Source organism: Peromyscus eremicus, chromosome 5 (genome assembly GCF_949786415.1).
Source record: "Peromyscus eremicus chromosome 5, PerEre_H2_v1, whole genome shotgun sequence".
Classification (NCBI taxonomy): domain Eukaryota; kingdom Metazoa; phylum Chordata; class Mammalia; order Rodentia; family Cricetidae; genus Peromyscus; species Peromyscus eremicus.
Window position 1 is genome coordinate 135,532,042 of NC_081420.1, and position 20,852 is coordinate 135,552,893.

A 20,852-nucleotide genomic window follows, 5' to 3' on the forward strand; every position below is an offset into this window, starting at 1 on the left:
ACCATCTCCCAATCTCTATTGCATTGTGTTTGATTTAAGATGCTGTGCGAGAGCCAGGTGTGGTGGCACACACCTCCAATCCCAACAGAGCCAGGAGGATCTTGAGTTTAAGGCCACTGGGCTACTTAACAGGATTTCTCTAAAAACAATGTTTTAAAAATAATTCTTAATTGTAGGTTCTGACCCATATCTTTAAAACTATTGTTTTAAAGTTATGGTAAAACTTCAACATTTATTGCTATATCTCTCCTTTGTGTGGGGTAGAGAGTAATAGCAAGCATAAAACATGTTTCTCTCACCTTGATTTGATTTGTTGAGAGATAGTGAAGTAGAGTGGAAGAGTGTAAACAAAAGTGTTAGGTCTCAAAGAACCCTAAAAAAAAAAAAAAAACCAAAAAACAAAAAACCCACCCAAGTCTCACTCAGCACCCGTGGCTCCTCCTAACACTTCTCACCCCGCTCCTACCCTAAACCTCTCCCTCCCAGGGGCTGGGCTTTGCTTCCCTCCCCCCTTCTGATCCCTATGGAACTCAGCTGCTTTGAACACGTGGTCTCTTGGCTCCTAGCTGTCTGCACTCCTGTATCTCTCTCTCTCTCTCTCTCCACTCTCTCCCTTCTCTCATGGCCTGGCAGAGTCTACTGGACATGCTTAGTCTGGACTCTTCCAGATGCCTCTGTTTTCTCCCTTGTGTCTACAGTAAACCTTCTCAACCATACCTTGGAGCAGTCATGTCCTCATTTTCTATTCAAAAAGCAGTCAGAAAATGTGGGTTGTAAATCTGAACTTTGCTGTTTGTAAACTAGGTCTGTGCCCCCAACCCCATTTTTGTTTGTTTGATTATTTGTTTTTGAGAAAAGGTCTCACTTCGAATCCTGTAACTTCACTATTGGCTGGTCTTGAACTCCATCTTAACCTGCTTCCTGATTGCTGGAATTAACGTTGTATGCCACCATCTTAATGTGGAACTGCTGTTGCTTCTAAGTAATACAGAAGGGAGAAACATGTAGATTACTTGACTTTTAAACCTTTTTTGTGGATATTCTTCTCTGTCTTTTTAAAGAATATTTTTATTTAATGTACATTGGGTTTTACCTGCGTGTATGTCTGTATGAGGGTGTCAGACAGTTGTGAACTGCCATGTGTGGGTGCTGGGAATTGAACCCCTGTCCCTTAGAAGAGCAGCCAGTGCTCTTAACCTCTGAACCATCTCTCCAGCCCCACTTTGCTTATTTATTTATCAGTACTGAGGATTGAACACTGGCTTCCATGCATAGCAGGCAGTTGCTCTACCACTGAGCTGTATCTTTAAAGTATGTATATTTTAAAGTGTGATTAGATAAGTATTAGAGAGAGACAGTTTAACACTGGGTTAAAAGTGAGGGCCAGAATTGGATGTATGTAATACTCATGCCCGGAATAAAGTATTTACCCTGTAAATATTACTCTTAGTACAGGTTCATTGTTCCTAATCAAAACACCTTGTGTTGTACCTGTTTCTCGAAACCCCCAGAGACCACCAAGGAGCTGGTTTCCGATGCAAGCACACAAGGGTCCTTTTATTCAGGTTCAACCTGGGCCACCGCACGGCAGATGGAAGGAAATGTGGCAGTGGCCACGAGCCCAGGTGTAGAGTTTTTATAGGGAAAAACCACAAGCCAGGAATTGGCAACTTGGGATTGGGTAGAAGGGATAGGGGGCAAAGTGATTTTTTGGAACTATTGGTCTAGACTTTGGGTGCGAAAAATCACATTTGAAACCATTGGGTTAGACTTTTGGCGGGGAACCACAATCCGCTGAACAGGATTATCTGGACTGCTCAGCAGGATTATCTAGATATCTTCAAGGGCCATAAACTGCAGACAGGATGTCTGCAGAAGGATACTGCTCTGTATCCATTGGAGTTGTCATGGCACGTTCCTGAGGTCCTTCCTGGAACTGAGTATATAGCAGGTGGTTTGAGATGGTGGCCCTTTCCCTAAGATGGAGCCTATAAAGTCAAGTCTAGGCCTTCACACTTGAATCCACACTGCTCAGAAATCTGAAATGTTTTGCATGTTGACATCTTACCACAAGTAGAAAACTTTGCTCCTGACCTCATGGAATGAGTCGGGCCAGAATGCATATGCACTAGTTTCTAAAACTACCTTACAGAGTAGAATTCTCTGGGCCTCAACTTCATGGGAAAGGACAGATGAATTAAGGATATTTTGTCGTCTTTGGGGCTCCATCCTTTTAGAGAGGGAAAGAGATTTTAATTTTCGTTGGGAGAGTCAGAGCTCAGTCTGAATTCTTCCTGTGCTTCTTCCTAATTGGGAATCCTTGCTGAGTTAAATGTTGAAATTTCAGTTTCTCACCTGTAAATGGAGTGGGAGGAGTCTAGGGGGGGTGTAGAGTGGTGGTGTGTGTACTTCTTTATTGTTAAAGGATTGGCCCTGGATATCTTTGAATTGCCTAAGTCCTTCCTGAATAGGAACTACTGTGTGTTACAGAAAGCTGGAAACAAAACCCATTCTAGGACCCTGGAAGGAGCAGCAGATGGGAAAGTTAGGAGGAGGAATTTTAACCCCATAGACCTGCAGGCATCTCTGAGTGGAGGGGACCTGTGGTGCCTTCTCTGCTCAGAGGCTGCCGCTTGATTCCCCAGAGAACCCACTTTTGGGTAAATGATAAAAGCACTTCTCCAGGGTGAGGACAGTGGTGTTGAAAAGAGTCTCACAGAAGCCAGGAAGAAAAGAAGCATATAGACAAAGTCTGGCTAATCCCACCCAGTGAGAATAATACCACTACCAAAATTTTTGAGCCAAATTTGAAGCAAGCTTTATTAAATACTAGCCAGGATGATGGACACTGGCCAGGTCCGTACCTGGAATTCCCAGCATATGGCAGTAAATTACATTAGGCAGGGGCTTATAAAGGCAAGACCTACAAGGCTACATACTTCCCACCATCGTCCAATCAGGGGCAAGCTTACATCCTGACATACTTCCTGCCTATGTACCTCCCATTTAAGTGTGATCAAGCACTTCCTGTGCAGTTGGGCAACCAAGCTTGTTTATAGAAGCAAAAACATGTGGCTACATGAACAACAGCCCCCAGCATTCTAGGAAGTTATCTGTCCTTGGGCAAGTGGGGCTTATAGGTTAGAGGCATTTTTGTTTTATAGATGTCTTTTTGTTGTTGTTGTTTTGTTTTTTCGAGACTGGGTTTCTTTGTTTAGCTTTGGAGCCTATCCTGGAACTTGCTTTGTAGACCAGTCTGGCCTGGAACTCAGAGAGATCCACCTGCTTCTGCCTCCTGAGTGCTGAGATTAAAGGCGTGAGCCACCACTGCCTGGCTCGCTTTATAGATCTCTTAAACATAATAATTTAAACTTAAAACATAGCTGTAGTCATCACAAGTCAAGGTAGAGACTTGGGAAACCTGGGCAGAGGCAGATCATGTTTCTGTCCAGCTGTTTAGTTTTTTCTTGTTATGTTTTGAGTTTTGGTGTTTAGAGACAGGTTCTCATTCTGAGGCTCAGGTTGGCCTTGAATGTGTAGCAGTCCTCCAAGTGCTGGGATTATGGTGCTGAGTCTCATACCTGCTCTGTCCAGCTTCTGAGGAAGAAGAGGAGGAAGACAAGAGTCTTTCCCCCTTTTTGATGTTTACGCTTACTTTTGCTTCATCATTTTATTTACATGGTAAAATACATTATTGTTCCCATCTTTAATTTAGTGATTTTTATTGTCACCAGAGTTGTTAAGAGTCAAAGCCTGGACCTATTTCGGGCTGCCCATCCTCTGTAGGCCAGTTAAAGAAAGACGTAAGAGTAAAGAACAGAAAAAGATTTATTTGGTATGAGGCCACATTGGGAGAGGAGCAAAGCAGTGTCGTCCCCCAAATCCACCTTCAAGGTCCTGACAGGTTTAGGTTTAAATAGAGAGCAAGATGTATGTATAGCTGAGCAGTGCTAGTCCAGGGGTCCCCCTCCCCATCACTGTCTGGACTCCAGTCTGTTCTGCAAGGTGGTCTGACAAGTTGTCAGACCTGTGTAAAGTCTCTTTCTCGGGGACGAGTTGCCCCTCTGGCTGGCACTAGGCTTCAGCCCTTTTTCTCCCATCATGAGATACCTGAGGAAATTGAGAATTTTTTGAGGGGGAGGTGGGTCTATTGTCTCAGTAGTTTGATAGCCAAAGGGAGAGAGACGGTGTCTTTAGAATATCGTCTTTATTACTTTTCCTTGAGGACTGTTTTCTTTAGAATAAATTAATCACCACTAGATGGCACAAGACCCCATCACTACTCTGTACATGTTAATTTTTTTGTAAAGATTCTTTTCAAAAGATAGACTGCTAATGTATAGGTTTAAAAATATATATAAAACCTATTCTAATGTTTCCTTTTAGAAAAGAATAAAGAATAAAAATCAAAGATCAGAATAAATGTAATTGGCCCTAGATATAACCAAAACAAACATTCTAGAATAGGCATTTTGTCTGACTTGCACAATGTGGTGGCACAGACCTGTAATATCAGTGCTTGGGAGGCTGGAGCAGGAGAATTGGAAGTTTAAGGCAGCCTGGAAGAGAGAAATGGCAAGACCTGTCAAGGTGGGCATATTGAACATATACACATTATCTTGTCATTGTTTCCTAAATAATATGGCATATAAACTATTCATACAGCATTTATGTTGTGTTAATAGCCTATGATCTAAACTGTGCATGGGTTCCATGCAAACACTCTGGTATCTTGGGAAGGGGTCTGGAACCAGTCTTCCAGCATTCTGAGGGATGGTTGTGTTGTGGCCTGTGTGCACTACAGAGAGCAGGCAGTTTTTGAGATACATAATGGCGTGGTCTTTGTTCATATGTGGGTCATATCTGAAATCTGAGTCTCATGCACAAAGGCTTTACTTAATTTGTTGAGATTTTTAAAAACATAGCTTTTAAAAGACAAATAGCTTGCTGTGACCCCAAATGATGTCTTTCATTGTTTTCTTTTCTCTATAATCTTTTAGTTTTGAAATTATAATATAATTGCATCATTTACTCCTTTCCCCTTTCCTCTCTCTAATCTCTCCCATGTAAACTCCACTCCACATTTTTTCTTAAATTCATGACCTTTTTTTTTTTTTCCTGTATTTTTTGGGATATGTGTATGAGAGAGAAAGATAGGGGGGTGTTTCATTTCTTGAAATTTCATTTCTTAGAAATTGAAGGCTCTGTTTCACACTGAAAAGTATTTTGCTTTTAAGTGAATGTGTCTGATTACTGCTTTGTGTTTGTGTTATGTATGTACATAAGAGAAATCTGTGAATGTAGGCACAGTTACAAACAGTTAAGTGCTGATCATTTGACTTGGGAAGATTAGGGAAGCAGAAAAGGGAAGACAGTATCAGACTCAACCCACATCCTGCCCTCTGCCACAGCCTAACTCAGAAAAGTTAAACTAGCCTTAACAAATAGTGACTTCTTCCACCCCTGCCTTGTTCACACAGCCTTCTGTAGTCACAGAGCATGGTCCCTGCCGACCTGTTGTTTGGCAGTATCAATCCACGGTGGTAGATGTATAGTTTTGTTTAGAAATGGTGACACTGTACCTTTAAAATGGCCTTTAATTTAGCTTTAGCCATTGAAACACTTAAAAGATAGTGAGTTAGAGGCTACACAGTGAGACCCTGTCTCAAAAATAGAGAATTCATAATAAAGATTTTTGACTTTTCCCCATGGACAATGTGTGTGTATATTGTAATTACATCATTTACCCCCTTTCCTATATATGGAGTCCATTACATTATTAAAAAGGGACTGAAGCCTCACCCTACCCTCACCTCACAGCCCTTTTATCAGTATAGTTAGACTCCTTAGAGCTGCCTGGGAGTGGTCTCTGAGGGACTGTTGACCGGCTGCTGTTTGCCATCCCAGTGCATCATGAGTATGAGTATGAGCACAGGTACAGGGGAATCATGGGCCAGTATGTAGAGGTCTTGGAAATCTATGAATATTAATAGGATCTTACCCAACTTACCTTCCTATATTGCCCTCCATCTACATTTGTTAACCAGAAGTTTAAGAACTAGGACTATTTGGACAGAGTGTAGTAAGACTATAGTTGTTAAAATGTAAGTAATCAAAAACTAACCGTATATGTAGAAAGTCATCAAATACATTTTAATTGAGCTTGTCATTTAAATGCTTTTGCTTAATTCTTTCTATTACAGTTCTCCAAATTCCTTTAAAGAAAAAAGCATAACAGAGCATTACAAGGAAAGCATGTCATTTTAGACACCTACAAATACATGAATAGTGGGCTTGCCCTACAGGAACTGTGCCTTACAGGATTGTAGGTGGGCCTGGGGTGTATCATAACTTGGAGTCTTCCATAGTACAGCTGAGACTTTGATCTCCATACATGAATATATAATATTAATATTATTTTCCTTGTTCCTACTTGACCCCTGAGCCCCAAGCCATGGAAAAGAGGCCTTCCCTCTGTGTGAAGGCAGATGTTGACCTGGAGTCTGGCTGCATGCATTGTCACAGTCTTTTGTTGTCTCCCTCACCTGACCTCATCTCAGGCAAATAAGGACAGAGCAAGAACAAGGAAGTCCTCCTGAGCTGTCTTTCCTTAATGTCACCAACAGATCTAGACTTAATCAGTATTAATGATAGAGCTGTGTGTTGAGCCTTGGGGCCAAGAGCTTGATTACATGATCTCATTATTATACATAAGTCAACTGAGATTTAGAGTTTGGCTAAAATCCTGCCATTAGTAAATGGAGGCACTGCGCTTTGGCAGGGACGGTGAGAGTGGGGAGTACCTAAGTTCCCAGCATCCCAGTTTGACCTGGAACTTCCTGGGTTGCTGAGAATGGCCTTCCTTGAACTCCTGACACTCCTGTCTCTATCTGCTTGGAGGCAGATATTAGAGACATGCACTACTATGCCAGACTCTTATGATGATCTTGTGTTCTGCAGTGTACTTCTGGCTGTTTGAAGGTAACCAAGGTTGTGTCGTTTTGCCTCCTTTTCTAGGGCTTCCTGAAGAATGAAAAAGATAATGCGCTGTTATCTGCCATTGAAGAGTCCCGGAAGAGGGTAAGAATGCAACCCAGAGTGCAGATGCATGAGTGACATTGCTCCTCAGTGGAGTGCAGGTCCTGGCTGATCTGCTTCCTTTGTCCCAGCATGATGGAAACACCTTTTTTTTTTTTTAATTAAAATTTTGTTTTATGCTTTCATTTATTTTTAGTAGAGGGGCATGTGGGGGTCAGAAGACAACTTTAGCAAATTGGTTATTTCCTTTTACCGTGTGGGTTTTGGGGTCAAACCTGGGTTTTCAGGTTGGCAGCAAGCACCCTTACCCACTAAGCTATCCTGCTGGCCCGATGTCACCATACTAACTTTTTCTCAAGCGCTTTTAAAGTATGTTTGGTACACTAAATGATGGCAAATAGATCAGCCAGAGTAACCATTATACATTCTAGCCTACCTCCACCCTACAAAATGCTCTAAACCTGAAAATATCAGAACAGATGATTTTAAACAGATGTTTCTGGATGCTTTCATTCTGGGAGCATATGATAATTGTTAGGTGAGATTCCCAAGAGACGGTATAGAGTCCAATGTCTGATAAAGTACGTATTTTGCAAAAGCATTCCTGAATGGTGACCATAGTGATAAGTTTTGGATCCCCAGTTATTAGGTATTCTCTGCTGCCAATGTAATAAGTCAATCAAACAGAATTAATAAGTAAGTCCAAGTTTTAATAAACAGAGCGAAACAGGTTGTGGGTAACTCTCAGGAAGGCAGGAGAGCACCGGCAGGTATGGTGACCAGGTCGTAAGTAGCTTGTAGGCGTGGTCTTGAATAGACCCAGGGAGGGGCTGACTCTTGGCGGGCTTTCTTAGGAGTGGGGTCTGGGGAGACAGAGGTGGGGCTTCCACATAACCATATAGGTTATTTCCTTTACTAACGAGAGTTATATCTCCTTTTGTTTTTGACAATGATCACAGCCTTTCAGTAACATCCCAGTTCAGAGTAAGCATTTTGAGACTCCTAAGAGGTCTTTGGGGAAGAAAGAGAAAAGGTTAGCTGTCAAGTTGGAGCTGGCTCTGAGAAGGTGGCTTTTCCTGGAAGCACCTGCCAGTCTGCCTGCTGTAGCTCTCTGCAAAGGGAATTGGATGAGGAGCACTGTTTCTCTGTTTCAGTGTTTATTTACTTAGCTTGGATGTCAAGTGAAATGTGTTTCTGTATTATTTGTGTCGTCTGAAAAGTAATGAAGTGAGAAGTGCTTCTACTCAGTGTGCTGTATTAGAACACTCTACGAAGGTGCAAGTCCTCAGCAGGACTGACTAATAGAGACGCAGCTGCCAAGGAAGGGGCTTGCCCTCTCTAGTGTGCAAGAAATGTTCCAAAGGCAGTAAGTGACCAGTAAGGGAATGCTAAATTTCATTAATTACATTGTTGGCAGCCGTTCTTAGTCCTGGGAATAGAGAGATTCATTTGGTTTAGATTTGAAGACATTTAGAAATGATTTTGTTGTTGTTGTTGTTCACACTCTTGAATTTCTCACCAAAATTGATTGTCCTGCTATAAAAGACCAATGAAATTAAATTAGGATTCTTGAATGCCTCCAAACCTTATTAATCCATTTACTCTGCAGAATGTGTTTCTGAAATTGGCAGTCTCTAAATATTGTGCCATACTGAGACTAAATGTGCAGCCAGCCAAAACATTTAGGTGACATGCCACAGCACAAAGTGTGTGCATATGTGTTTATGAGGGAGACATTCCAGTGTTGGGAGTCGGCCTGAGGGGCACCTCTGACTTGGCTGAACAGTGGAAGGTTGCTGCTGAGCAAAAATCATTTTCAATAAAAATGATTAAAAAATCAGCAGCTTCCTGGCGTTTTGGTGGCAGTTTCATGTCTGAATAACTTGCCAATGTCCCGCTGAAATGCCAGGAAAACAGGCCAGAAAACCACAACTGTGTCCTTGGTTCTTCCATTTGGTGCATCCCAGCGGAGACAAAGTGACTCTCAGCACACGCAGTGTTTCTAAAAGCTGCAACCGCCTGGAAATCAGATGCTAAGCCAAAGCTATTGCCCTCTTCCTAATAGTAAAATGGGTGAGGAGCTCCCAACCTGTTCTTAATTTAGTCACCCGGTTTGATCCCTGCCTTTTTTCTTGACTGTGTTCTACAGGTAATGCTTTACACACATAACAGTAATAGTGATTCAGCATGAATTTTAATAGTTCCCCACTGCTTTGGTATTTTCCCTGTGCTTGCTTTTGCCTTCATTTTGATTTTCAGCTCCCTGCATTCCCTTTCATCCAACCCTACTCTTTCTGTCTCCTTCCAACCTTGCTTCAGACCTCACTCCCCTTTTCTCTAGGCTTTCACTTGAGTAGCTCTGTTGATTTCTCTTTAGTCACCACTATTTTTTGTGTGTTTAGTTCAGTAGTTCAGACTCTGCTAGAAACCCAGTAGGGCACCGTCAGACACACGGACACACGAGTGGCTGTTCATCCATGATTGGCCCACAGATCGGATGTTTCATTACCTCTGGTGTAATTAAGATAAGCTGGGGGTGGTGTGGTTAAGAGAAGAGGATTTTAATGTTGGGCCATTTGTTTTTATATTATGCTCTTTATCATAGCAACCATGACTAGGATGGCAGTGTTTAGGCTGCTGGCTATTTGTAAATAAGTAGCCTGGCATCCTTCTCCAGGACATGTGAGCACTTGAGTCCCCAGAGCTTCCACTTTTCAGAGCTGTTTGGTATTTCTCGAAGTACCAGGATAGCCCAACAAATGGGGTGGGCGTGGGTGGGTCTAGTTAACACCTACTATTGTCACTTTAACCCTTACCTGATGCCGGAATTTTGACCACTGTCCTCACCCCTGACTTCTGGGGTGGAGATTGTCTTTGTTCTTCAGCTGTCTTTACTACTTTCTTTGCTGTTGTTATTAACCAGAGACCATGTCTCCAAGAGAAACCCTGCTGACGCTCCAGTGTCCTGGGCCAGTGCCACAGCCCTGCTTGTGTCTTATTTGCTCTTGTGAGCTCTTCATCCCACCTGCCCTGGTCCTCCTACCACTTGAACCCTGAACTTTGCGGTGCTGGGAGAGGCTCAGGTTAAAGAGGTTGATGTGCCACTAAGACGAGCTTGAGAAAGAGTGTGGCACATTCTGGAGGGTCACATCTAGGGAATAGTCTCTTTGCTCATTTTGACTCCACCTTTCTGATCCAGCACGTTTCTCTAGTTAGAATGTACAGCTTCTGTGTTTATGTTTATGTGTGTGAACAGGAGACAAAGATTTTCTCTGTGTATATTTCAGCTCTGGCCAACTGGCTTGCCTACCTCCATACCCGACACCCATGCCGTCTGATTCTCAGTACAAAGAACAAAACCAGGGGAAGACTGTTTTTAAACTTACATTCATTTCTCCCATATCTTCAGAATACATTGTAGAAAGGGGTACAGAATGTGCTGCCCTTCTTCCTAGTCATTTTGTGTGTATATATGTATTGTATCCTTGTTCTTTTAGCCTACATTTTAATAAATACTATTCAAAACTCAGTGCATTTGTGAAAGAGCATATTTAATTTTTCTAATAGTTCTCCACAGTTCATGTGCATAACTATTATCAGTATAAATTATCTGCATTGCCCAAAATAAAACAGGCATTACTAATATGCTCTCAGCGCTGCCTAATTAGATGCCAATCTCATTTTAGGTAGATGGCCTTTTGAAAAGTGAGCTTCAGCTGAGAGAAATGTGCTCTCCCAGTTACAGAGTTACAGGCTGAGCACAGCCTCCCCTCGGTAGAGCCCTAAGCTGGTGCAGTTCTGTCTTCCTGTCTTCCTTTGCTGCTTGCTTTCCCCTCCTCCCACCCCTCTGTTTCTCTCTCTCTTTTCCTGAGTGCCTTTGTTCTGGGAGCTTCCTGTCTTGTCTCTGTCAGTTGACAGTAATGTAGACGGTTTTGGTTACAAAAAAAATTAGTGTTTTAAAATACATAAATAAGGAGAGGTGGTTTTTTGTTTTTGTGTTGTTTTTGTTTTTGGTCTTTGGTGTTTGTTAAATCTTAAGATACCAATGTTTCACCATTATTTTATGTTCTCAAAAAAAAAGTTCTACTGTGGTTTGTGATAGCTTAATTTCAAAAGTCTAGTAAAGATATCTGTCTTAAGAGAGGCTCATCATCACTAATCATTAGGAAAACACAAATCAAAATGACCATGAGCTACCTAACTCTCTTATTAAAAACAAGAACATCAAATAGTAAGTGTTGGTGAGAATGTAGGGAAATGGGAACCCTGATTCACTATTAGTAGGGATGTAAAGTATGTATCCTTTATGGAAACATGTAGCCTCAGAAAATTAAAAAGAAGATGATTAATATGATGCCAGCGATACTGCATCTGAGTATATCCCCCAAACTGAAGGCTGGGACTTCAAGAGATACCTATATACCCATGTTCTTAGCAGTGTTATGTACAAATGGAAAGAAAGTGTGGCACGTGCTTCAATGTGATGACCTTTAAGGACTGCTAAATAACGTAAGCCAGTCATAAGAAGATAGAGTGTGTGATTTCACTTCTGTGAGATAACTGGAGTGATCACACTCGGACAAAACAGGCTGATTGTTGCCAGGGTCTGCGTAGAGAAAGGAGCAGCCTGTTACTGGTGGACAGCTGCAGAGCTGCTTCACCTTTGCATAAGCGTTGTAAGGATGGAGGTGGAGACCACTGCACCTGTACTTCATGCCACCGGAACCTGGGGCTGGAGAGACGGCTCAGCAGTTAGCACTGGCTGCTCTTCAGAGGACCTGGGTTCGATTCCCAGCACCCACATGGTGGCCCACCATTTGTAACTCCAGTCCCAGCAATCTGATACCTCTTCCAGCCTCCAGATGTGCGTGTGGTGTGCAGACATGCATGCAGACAAAACAGCTATAAACATAAAATAATAAAATAATTTTAAATGGTAAAGCCTATGTATGTTTTCCCACAATTTAATAAGTTTTTAAAAATGTCTTCAAGTCAGTGAAGTATAGAGTATGTTATAAACAGTAGTTAACAAAGTTTTTAAATGATAAATTTTAAAATGGATTTTTTTTTCTGGGTATGCTTGTGGAAAAGTGGTCGGTGGGTGGGGGGCTCCTGTTTTGCAGTCAGTGTGGTTTTAAAGGGAAGTAGTCTGCATTTCCTCACTGGGTCCATGTCTGTCCCTCTCTGACAGACCTTTGGGATGGCTGAGGAGTATCATCGAGAATCAATGCTGGTCGAGTGGGAGCAAGTGAAACAGAGAATCCTGCACACGCTGCTGGCGTCAGGAGAGGATGCCCTTGACTTTACCCAAGAAAGCGAGGTAGGTCGGACCAGATAACAATTATTAGTTAAAATATCAAGTCCCAGTGTTTGTCTTAATGCTGTTGATTAGTAGTTGTACTAAGTCATAATTTTTCTTCTCTTTTAAAGATTCAATTTAAAAAATAAAGACAGTGTAGAGCCGTGGTTCAAAATTAAAACACCCCATCTCCAGATACCCCGTTCTATTCCCCTTTGTATTCCTAAGTGTCACTGTCACTTCTTCCATCCACATTTCTAGCATTGCTTTGTACAGTGTACATGTCTGAGAGTCCATTTTAGTTTTGTGTACTGTACACAAAATTAGCTGTGTGTTCTCTTCTCCATCTTTCTTCTTTGTCTCGCTGCATGGTGGAGGTCTTTCCTGCAAGGAACTTTGGGGGCCGCATCTAGGTCTAACAGACCTGTCTGCTGTTGTGCCTGCCATGTGTTCACCATGGAGGAGGGGTGGGGCAGTCCTGGACCCGAGATCCTGAGTCACTAGTGTCCAGTGAGGCCTTGTGCAAGCTGTTGAGCCCTGTAAACAGACCTTCGGGGTCTGGTGAAGTAGCATTATGGGGGCAGATCAGTGACGACTGGAAAGAACCTGACTCACAGTGACTCTTCCTCCCTTACTGCTTGGTTTTCTTGTTTAAGCCCTGGCTAGTCTGGGACTCCGGTGTCTGCCTGCCTCTGCCTTCTGAGTGCTGGGATTAAAGGCATGTGCCACTGTGTCTGGCCCTGTTGTCTTTTCTAAACAAATTTCAGAGTTGGGGATGTGGCGCAGTTAGTTTAGCATTCACAAAGCCCTGTTCAATCCCCAGTATTAAGGAGGAGAAAGATTCGAAGTTCAAGATCAAGGCCAGCCTAGTATACATGAGATCCTATCTCTCTCTCTCTTTTTTAAGTATCAAAAATTAATTTCAGATCATTTAGAAGTAGATATTTAAATTTTTAATGTTTTAAAAGTGAGAGTATTAGGGCCGGGCGATGGTGGCACATGCCTTTAATCCCAGCACTCGGGAAGCAGAGCCAGGCAGATCTCTGTGAGTTCAAGGCTAGCCTGGTCTATAGAGTGAGTTCTAGGACAGGCACCAAAACTATACAGAGAAACCCTGTCTCAAAACAACAACAACAACAACAAAAAGTGAGAGTATTACTATTACCAGTGCTTCTTGTTCTGTCTTTTTCCTAGAACTTACTTGATGAGTACTTAGCTTTTTTTTTTTTTTTTTTTTTGGACAAGATTTTACTATGTAGACAAGCTATCCTTCCAAGTACTGAATCACAGGTGTATGGCCCCCACCCAGTACAGGACCTATGCTCTTACTGTGTGTGTGTGGATCTAGAGAAGGTCAGGCTCAGAGACTTGTAACATGCTGGCCAACCCCAGAACTGGTATCTTCCATGTCTTGGCTATATTGAAGTGTGGGTGAAGGGTTGGGCAGATCGGCAGTCTGTGGGACCTGCAGGGTAACTTCTCATGCCCTGTGCCTGTACATGCTCTCAATTTAGGAACCAGTCTTTCTATTCAATTAATCCCCAAGTAAATAGCTGCTAATGTCTGATTATTTTGGGAAATTGCTCCTTTAGGACCGTGTCCTATATTTCTTAGACTCAAAGACTTCAGATGGAAAAGTCTTTGAGGAGAAAGAGCTAATATACCAGACCCTTGGCTAATCTAGTGTTTCCCTTTCGGTTCTTTCTGAGTCTGAGCAAATAATTAGAACAACTCCTGGTTCTATAAACTTCATTTTTAAAATGGTGTTAATAGGTTGTGCTCTGTATAGGGATTTGAAAGTAATTATAAATTACAAATGAAATGTTCTTCCTTGATTGCTCTCCTCTCAAAAATAGACCAGTCTGTTCAGTAGGCTCTTCTTCCACGACCTCCAGGCCCCTTGGGGAGAGTGTGCCATGCTTGCACTGTTCTCTGTTGGGATTTTTGGTGGCAGGAGTAATGTTGCTGTGTAAGTTGGCAGGTGTTACACGCAGGTCTAGTCCATTTATCCAGAGAATTTTCTGGAAACTCCTTGGGAGGTTTTTGTTTCTTTGTTTTGAGATAGGATTAGGGTTTTAATATATAGCCCTGCCTAGTCTGGTATTTACTGTGTAGCCCGACCTCATTCATGGTGATCCTTCTCTCTCATTCTCCATAGTGGTGGAATTACAGGCCTGAGCTTACATAGTTTTTTCCCAGTTTACATATGAATCTTACTGCTTTTGTTATTTTTAACTTTTTCCTTAAAGTTTAAGATTTATACAGAAAACTATGAAAGTCTTAAGTATGTAATTCAGTGAATTATTAAAAATGACTGAAACAATCCTAGTTCTTCAGCAGAGCCTCTGACCTCTGCCTCAGTCCCAGCGGTCCTGCATCTGTGAACTTTATATAACCTGAGCCATAAAATGTGCTTATTTGTACCTTCTTTTGCATACCATTCTGCTCATACATATTATTATTTGTAGTGGTGAGCCCTTCATTTTATGGCTTAAAGAATATAACTGTAGTTTTGTTTACCCATTCTGGTGTTGATGGATAGTGCTGATGCCATTTGGATAGTTTCCAGTTTTGAGCTTTTATAAATAATACTATTATGAGCATTCCTTTATCTTTTAATGAGAATATGTATTTGTATCTCTTTCGGGTATACCTTAGAGGAAGTTGCTGGGTCCGAGTCTATGTGTGTGGTCAGCTTTGGTGCTAGAGTTGAGGTTCCCTGGAAGAGCACTTTAGCATGCACTAGGTCCTGGATTCAATCTGGCACCCCTCCCCACCCTCAGCTTTTTGTTGTTGTTTGTCTTGTTTGTTTTGTTTTGTTTTGTTTTGAGATAGCCCAGGCTATCTTACTCTGTAGCCCAGGCTGGCCCGAAACTCACTGTGAAGCCCATGCTGACCTCAAACCCACAGTGATCCTCTTGTCTCAGCCTCTTAGAGGGCTTGGGATTGAGACATGAACCACCACATCCTGTGAAAGTTCACCTTTAATAGATATTGCCCCAAATGTCATCAGGGTAGCCTCAGATAGCAGCGCGTGACAGTTCCATTTGTTTCATATCTTTGTCACACTTGGTATTATCTGTCAGAATTTAGCCATTCTGTGGTATGTGGAGCCCTGTGTTTTCACAGGCTCTTTCCATGCAATTTTCTTCAAAATGGTGGAAAGATACATTATTTCCACTTCATTTGTCCTGTAGAGGAGACCACACAGTTTGAAGGATAGATGACTGGCCTCAGAAGTAAGCCTGAGCCTGGATTTCTCATCTGAAACACCTTTTTTTTCCTGTTGTAAGGACTGGGAACAGGTAGAAAGCTGCAGCCCAGGGCCTGGCATGAGGTGCATGCTCCAGGTCTGTGCAGTGTTAGGGATCTGTCAGCGTTTGATAAGCTGCACATTATTAAGGTCAGTTGAAGGATGGATGACTTGGTGACTGTCACTCTTTCCTGGGCACCTTATTGTCAAGAACTGTTGAATTCAAAGAGTTGTTAGAGAAGAGGCCTCGGCTCATTTTGAGTTGACCTTCTATTTGAAGGAAAACGTTCAAATTTGGATAATTTAATCTAAAGCTGAGCCCAAGGCTTTCAGAGGAAATATTTTTTAAGGCAGAAATGAACTGACATATGGTAGTCCCTGGAATGTTTGTTTTCCCCTGGAGCCTTTCAATAACAGAAGAGCAAAGGCATAGTGTTAATATCTGTGCCTGGCGAGTTTTAATAAAGGAAGCGACACTTTAATAGCATGAAGTTATTTGGAAAATTAATGTCCTTAGGATGTCATTGAAGAAAGAGATACAACTTTTAAAGGAAGGCAGGAATTGAAAGATTGTTAACTTTTCAAGTATTGCCTGGGTAAAAATAATGTGCTTTAATGCAAGTCTCTTGCGGCTATTCGCCCTGTGAGCACCCTTGTGTCCCAGTTCGTACATCTGGTAAGTGTGAGGAAGGACTCCAGTGTCTTGGGGCTCACATGACAAAATGGAGTTAAACAATGTGGAAATTCCTACATGTATCTTAGCCGACATTTAAAACTGTGTTTTGGAGCCAGTGAGAGAGCTCAGTGGGTAAAAGCACTTGCTGTGTAAGCCTGGTGGCCAAATTTGATCCCCAGGACCCAGTAAAGATAGAAGAAGAGATTCAACCTGTCTGTCTGTCTGTCTGTCTATCTATGCATGCATGCATCTATGTTCTCCCCCCCCCTTTCTCTATCTCTCTGTCTCTCTCTGTCTCTCTCTGTCTCTCTCTCTCTCTCTCTCTCTCTCTCTCTCTCTCTCTCTCTCTCTCTCTCTGAGACACATTTTAAAAAAGCAGTATTTAAAGATGGATTTAACTCAGGTGGGTTGGACATGTTGGCCGTGGTCAGTGGCAGGTCCCCAGGTGAGTTGTCTGGAAGTGACTCAGCAGGCAGCAGCCTTGCTGCAGAGGCTGAGCTGAGGCTTCAGTACACACGACACAGCTTCCGCTCTTCACTGCCGTGTGTGGAACTCAGCGAATATTGAACAGCTGCTAATTTTGATAAGAGACTTAATACCGAATTTTAAGTGTCAGTCATAGTTTTCCTGTATTTTAACATCTCTGAAATCACAATGTCTTATTCAGTGGTGGGTTGTAGTTTGACAGCATTTTTTTCTTTCCAACATATAGTGGCATGTATGACATGTCTTAAATGAATGATGTCATTGATTTGGTAAAATACAGACTGATAGTTGGAATTTGACCGCCTCACACTAGATGATTCTGAGTTGTGTATTGTGCTCCCTGGCAGATTCCTAAGAGATGGGCCTAGTTCACACGTCAGGATTTGAGTAGGATTCTGAGCACAGAACATGCTCTCCACTCACTACTCTTTGCAAAGGATGTTTGGAGCTCCCTGTTCAGGTCCTTCATTGTACTGCTGTGATGTACCACAGAGAGATCCTCTACAGGTGCACTGCTCCGTTCCCACCCTGTCCAGACGTCACTCCTGTCGGTCCAGTGCATCCTTCTGGTTCCCTGTTAGGGACCTCTGTGTGTGAATAGTACATGTTTATGCTGTGTCGTTTTCTTGTCAACTGCGAACTCTATCGTTGTGTTTTTGAGGTTCTACAATTTGGCTTTGCCTTATGTTTGCTCACTTTAGAGTTGTTTTGTGTTGTTGCATGTAGGTCTGTGTTAGGGTTTTTTTGTTTTGTTTTGCGGTTGTAATAGAATTCTTTTGTAGGAATGGCTTAAGTATTCTGCTTGTTTTATACATAAGGTTAACACCAGCAGGTTGCATTTAGAGCTTTGCTGTGCTGGTCCTGGTTTTTGTTTGCTTTTGTTGTTGTTGTTTTTTCCTAACAGTACTGACTTTTATTACCAAATATTGTAAATTAATCAGTTTGGTTCCATGAAGGTAAGACATTCTGTGTAGGAGTTCATCTATCTCTCCTTGTGTGGTATCACTGGATTTTTTTCAGCCTGGACTTATTTTATGTGAGTGTTATTACAGTAATTTCCTTCTCTCCTGCCTAGAGTGAACCCTCCTTGGGAAAGAGTTTTACACACCTCTGGATACACTTTGCACAGTCATGGGAGCTAAAAATTTGCAGCTCCCTTCTGCTGTGTTCTTTCCTGTCCTAGCATGTCTGTTTTCTAAATGCTCTCTACTCTGAGAAGCCCATTCCCACCCAGTCTTTGTGTGTAAGGTGGGGGACAGTGCACTACTGTCTGCCCACGTCCCTCCGGGCTCCTGGTGAGCCCTTCTTCTCTGGCCCTGTTAGTCTGGCTGCCTTGCCTTTCTGGTCTCTGGTTCCCTGCCCCTGTTACCCGCTCCTATATCTCGTTCTGTTCTGTTATACCCAGTGTGGCTTAGTGTGTGGACTACATTTTTTTCCAGTGCAGGGAGACCTGGTTGGAGCTAGGAGGTGTAAGGAACATTCTCCCATGCAGCATCTCAGCATCTATGTGCTTAGGCAGCCCTGCCTGTGGAATTCCAGTTGAGTGTTTGCCAGCCACTTTTAGTCGGGAATCACAGTGCACACACCCTGTTGATGGATAATTGACTTTATATGTGGTGAAGTAGTGGCTTGGCCAAGGGCAACTGAAGGAAAAGCACTTTTGAAAACAAGAGCATTAGGCAAAAGTCATTTAAATGGAAATTCAGAGGCGGCAATCAACTACTCTTTAAGTGCTTAATTTTTAAAATTAGGTTTTAGTACTGGAAAATATTTCCTAAGGCTGATAAAGGCTAGCTGAACCCGTGTCCTTGTAGCAGAGCCTTGCTGCTGTTTGCCTTTCCTTTCTGTTTCTGCAGACAAGTCCCCCACTTAACAGGTTACAGACATTAGGGTGTGTGTGTGTGTGTGTGTGTGTGTGTGTGTGTGAGTGTGTGATTTTTATGCCTTAGGTGATTGAGTACTGATCTTAACCAGTCCTGGGTGTTTCTTTCCCTATAGCCAAGTTATATCAGTGATGTGGGTCCTCCTGGTCGAAGCTCTCTGGATAGCATTGAGATGGCCTATGCCCGGCAGGTGAGTATACATTTTAGGAAGATTTAATCCTGGAGAAAGAATGCTGTGATCCTCAGGGGAGTCGGAGGGAATAGTGACTTCACATGAAAGTCAAACCTGAAAGCTCACGGGATTAGTTAATATTTTACCATGAATGCCCCTGTTCTCCATTTGGTTAAATAGGGTAATCAAATGACTCAGATAATGCAGGGAAATTTAAATCTACTCTCTACTGACCAGGTGTTTCATTTTGCTTTGTTGGCAATAGCTTCCTTGAATAACTATAATGCATGGCAAATGGAGTTCTGTATTAACTGAATTACTTGGCTGGCTAATGGTATGGTCAGATTCTTTTACCCTTGTTGAGTGGGATTTTCAAAACACTTTCTGCCTTGATAAGCACAGTGTGCTGACGTTGTGTAGCATTGCAGATGGAGGTGAGGATGCTCCTGGTGTGTTGGGGGTCGTGCTCTTGGATGCTGATCATGAGCTGGCATCAGTAAGCGTGGAACAAGATGGTCCATGTGGAGCTCTGTGCAGGACTTACTTGCAGTTGACTCGGAATAAAACAATGCAAGTCAAGCCTGTTTTTCAAAGGATTGTCACTTTCCACCACAAAGTCCCAAGATGTCGTGCCCTGCATCTCTTAGCTGTGACCCTGAGAGGACACACTGATACATTCCCCACTCCCTTCCCTCCTGCCACCCTGGAGTTGAGGGTTGGGGACAGAAACAGATGGCAGCTACACACACGGAGGAGGGACTATTAGACACTGGGCTCTTTAATAGAGGACTCTCCCTCTTCAGCTACCAGTTAATTAATGAGTGGAATTCTACGTTTACTGAATCGTGTGTCACCAGGAATCTTATTAACATTAGTTGAGAGAAATATCCTAATGTTTCTTTTGTGTAAATGTGGATTCATTTTAAGTGAGAGTAAAAGCAGAGAATATACTCCAAGTCGGGAGCAGATTTGAGGTTAAAGTCTCTCTCTTCTTACATTGCTACTTCAAACTCCAGGTGGCTGAAGTCCCCCTCTGTCCTCCAGAGATGACTTCACCTTCCTTTCAACTCCGTGTTTCACCGCTGGACTTCGTTCTCTTCTCTGGTCTTTAGCTCACTCTCCCTCTTCCTTACACTCATTCCACACCTGTGTCCTTTAAGTTCTCTTGGCTGGTTCCTTGGTTGCTGTGGCCACCACCATTTCAGACCCAACAAATGAATGAAGAAACAGTGTAGCTTCTTCATCTGAAAAACTAAACTCTAGAACTTGACTCCGGCAGCACCTAGGATCCCGCAATGCCAGCTGTCTGTCTACACAGCTCTCTCCCACAGAAAGTGAATGTTTATGTGCTATAATGTTGAGTACATCCTTGGTTCCTAGAACATGCTCATTCAGTGACTGCGTAAATCTAAGTACCCGGCAAATCTTTGTAACAGCCCCGGAAGCTGTATGGCATCAGCTTCCTCTATTTAAAGTAGAAGCTAAGGTTCCATGGGTCCATGATTGGTCATTAATTCAGTCCTCAGTAAAGCAAGGACTTCAAAATGTAAAAGAAAGCCTGTTTGTAACCATTATAGACCAAATCCAAAGTAAAAGGAATTTTCTTATATCTTAATAAACATCACATCAAGCCATAGTTGTGGGGTTTTTTTGTTTGTTTGTTTTGTTTTGAGAGAGATTTTACCTGAAGAACAGAGATTCTTACTACACTTATTTATTTGTTTGTTAGTTTGTTGTGGGCCTGTGGTCAAAGGACAACCAGAGGGAATCAGCTCTCCTATCATGTAAGTCTCAGGGATTTAACTCAGGTTGTCAGGCAGACGCTGAGTGATCTGTCTGGGCTCCAGAGATGCTTTCTAGAAGTAAATGTTCCAGATGTGTAGCAGATACTGTTCTAACAGACCTACCCAGTCCATGAACTGGCCCAGGAGCATCAGTCCTCCGACCTGGACTTCACAGACTTTGACATGGTTCTTAGGAAGCAGCAGCCAGAGCCAGGCCATGGTTCTGTAGCCCCATCTTCATTTTTGGTTCTAGCGTCTCTC

At 42.5% G+C, this 20,852-nt stretch overlaps 1 protein-coding gene across 1 annotated transcript in view; it reads left to right on the forward strand.

Moving 5' to 3' along the window:
- Positions 1-20,852, forward strand: part of Nup93 (nucleoporin 93) — a 105,332-nt gene that overhangs the window by 66,164 nt on the left and 18,316 nt on the right. The window contains exons 4-6 of the mRNA XM_059264569.1: positions 7,018-7,080; positions 12,230-12,358; positions 18,751-18,825. Coding sequence (XP_059120552.1) covers positions 7,018-7,080; positions 12,230-12,358; positions 18,751-18,825 — 267 coding nt within the window. The remainder of the gene's footprint in view (positions 1-7,017; positions 7,081-12,229; positions 12,359-18,750; positions 18,826-20,852) is intronic.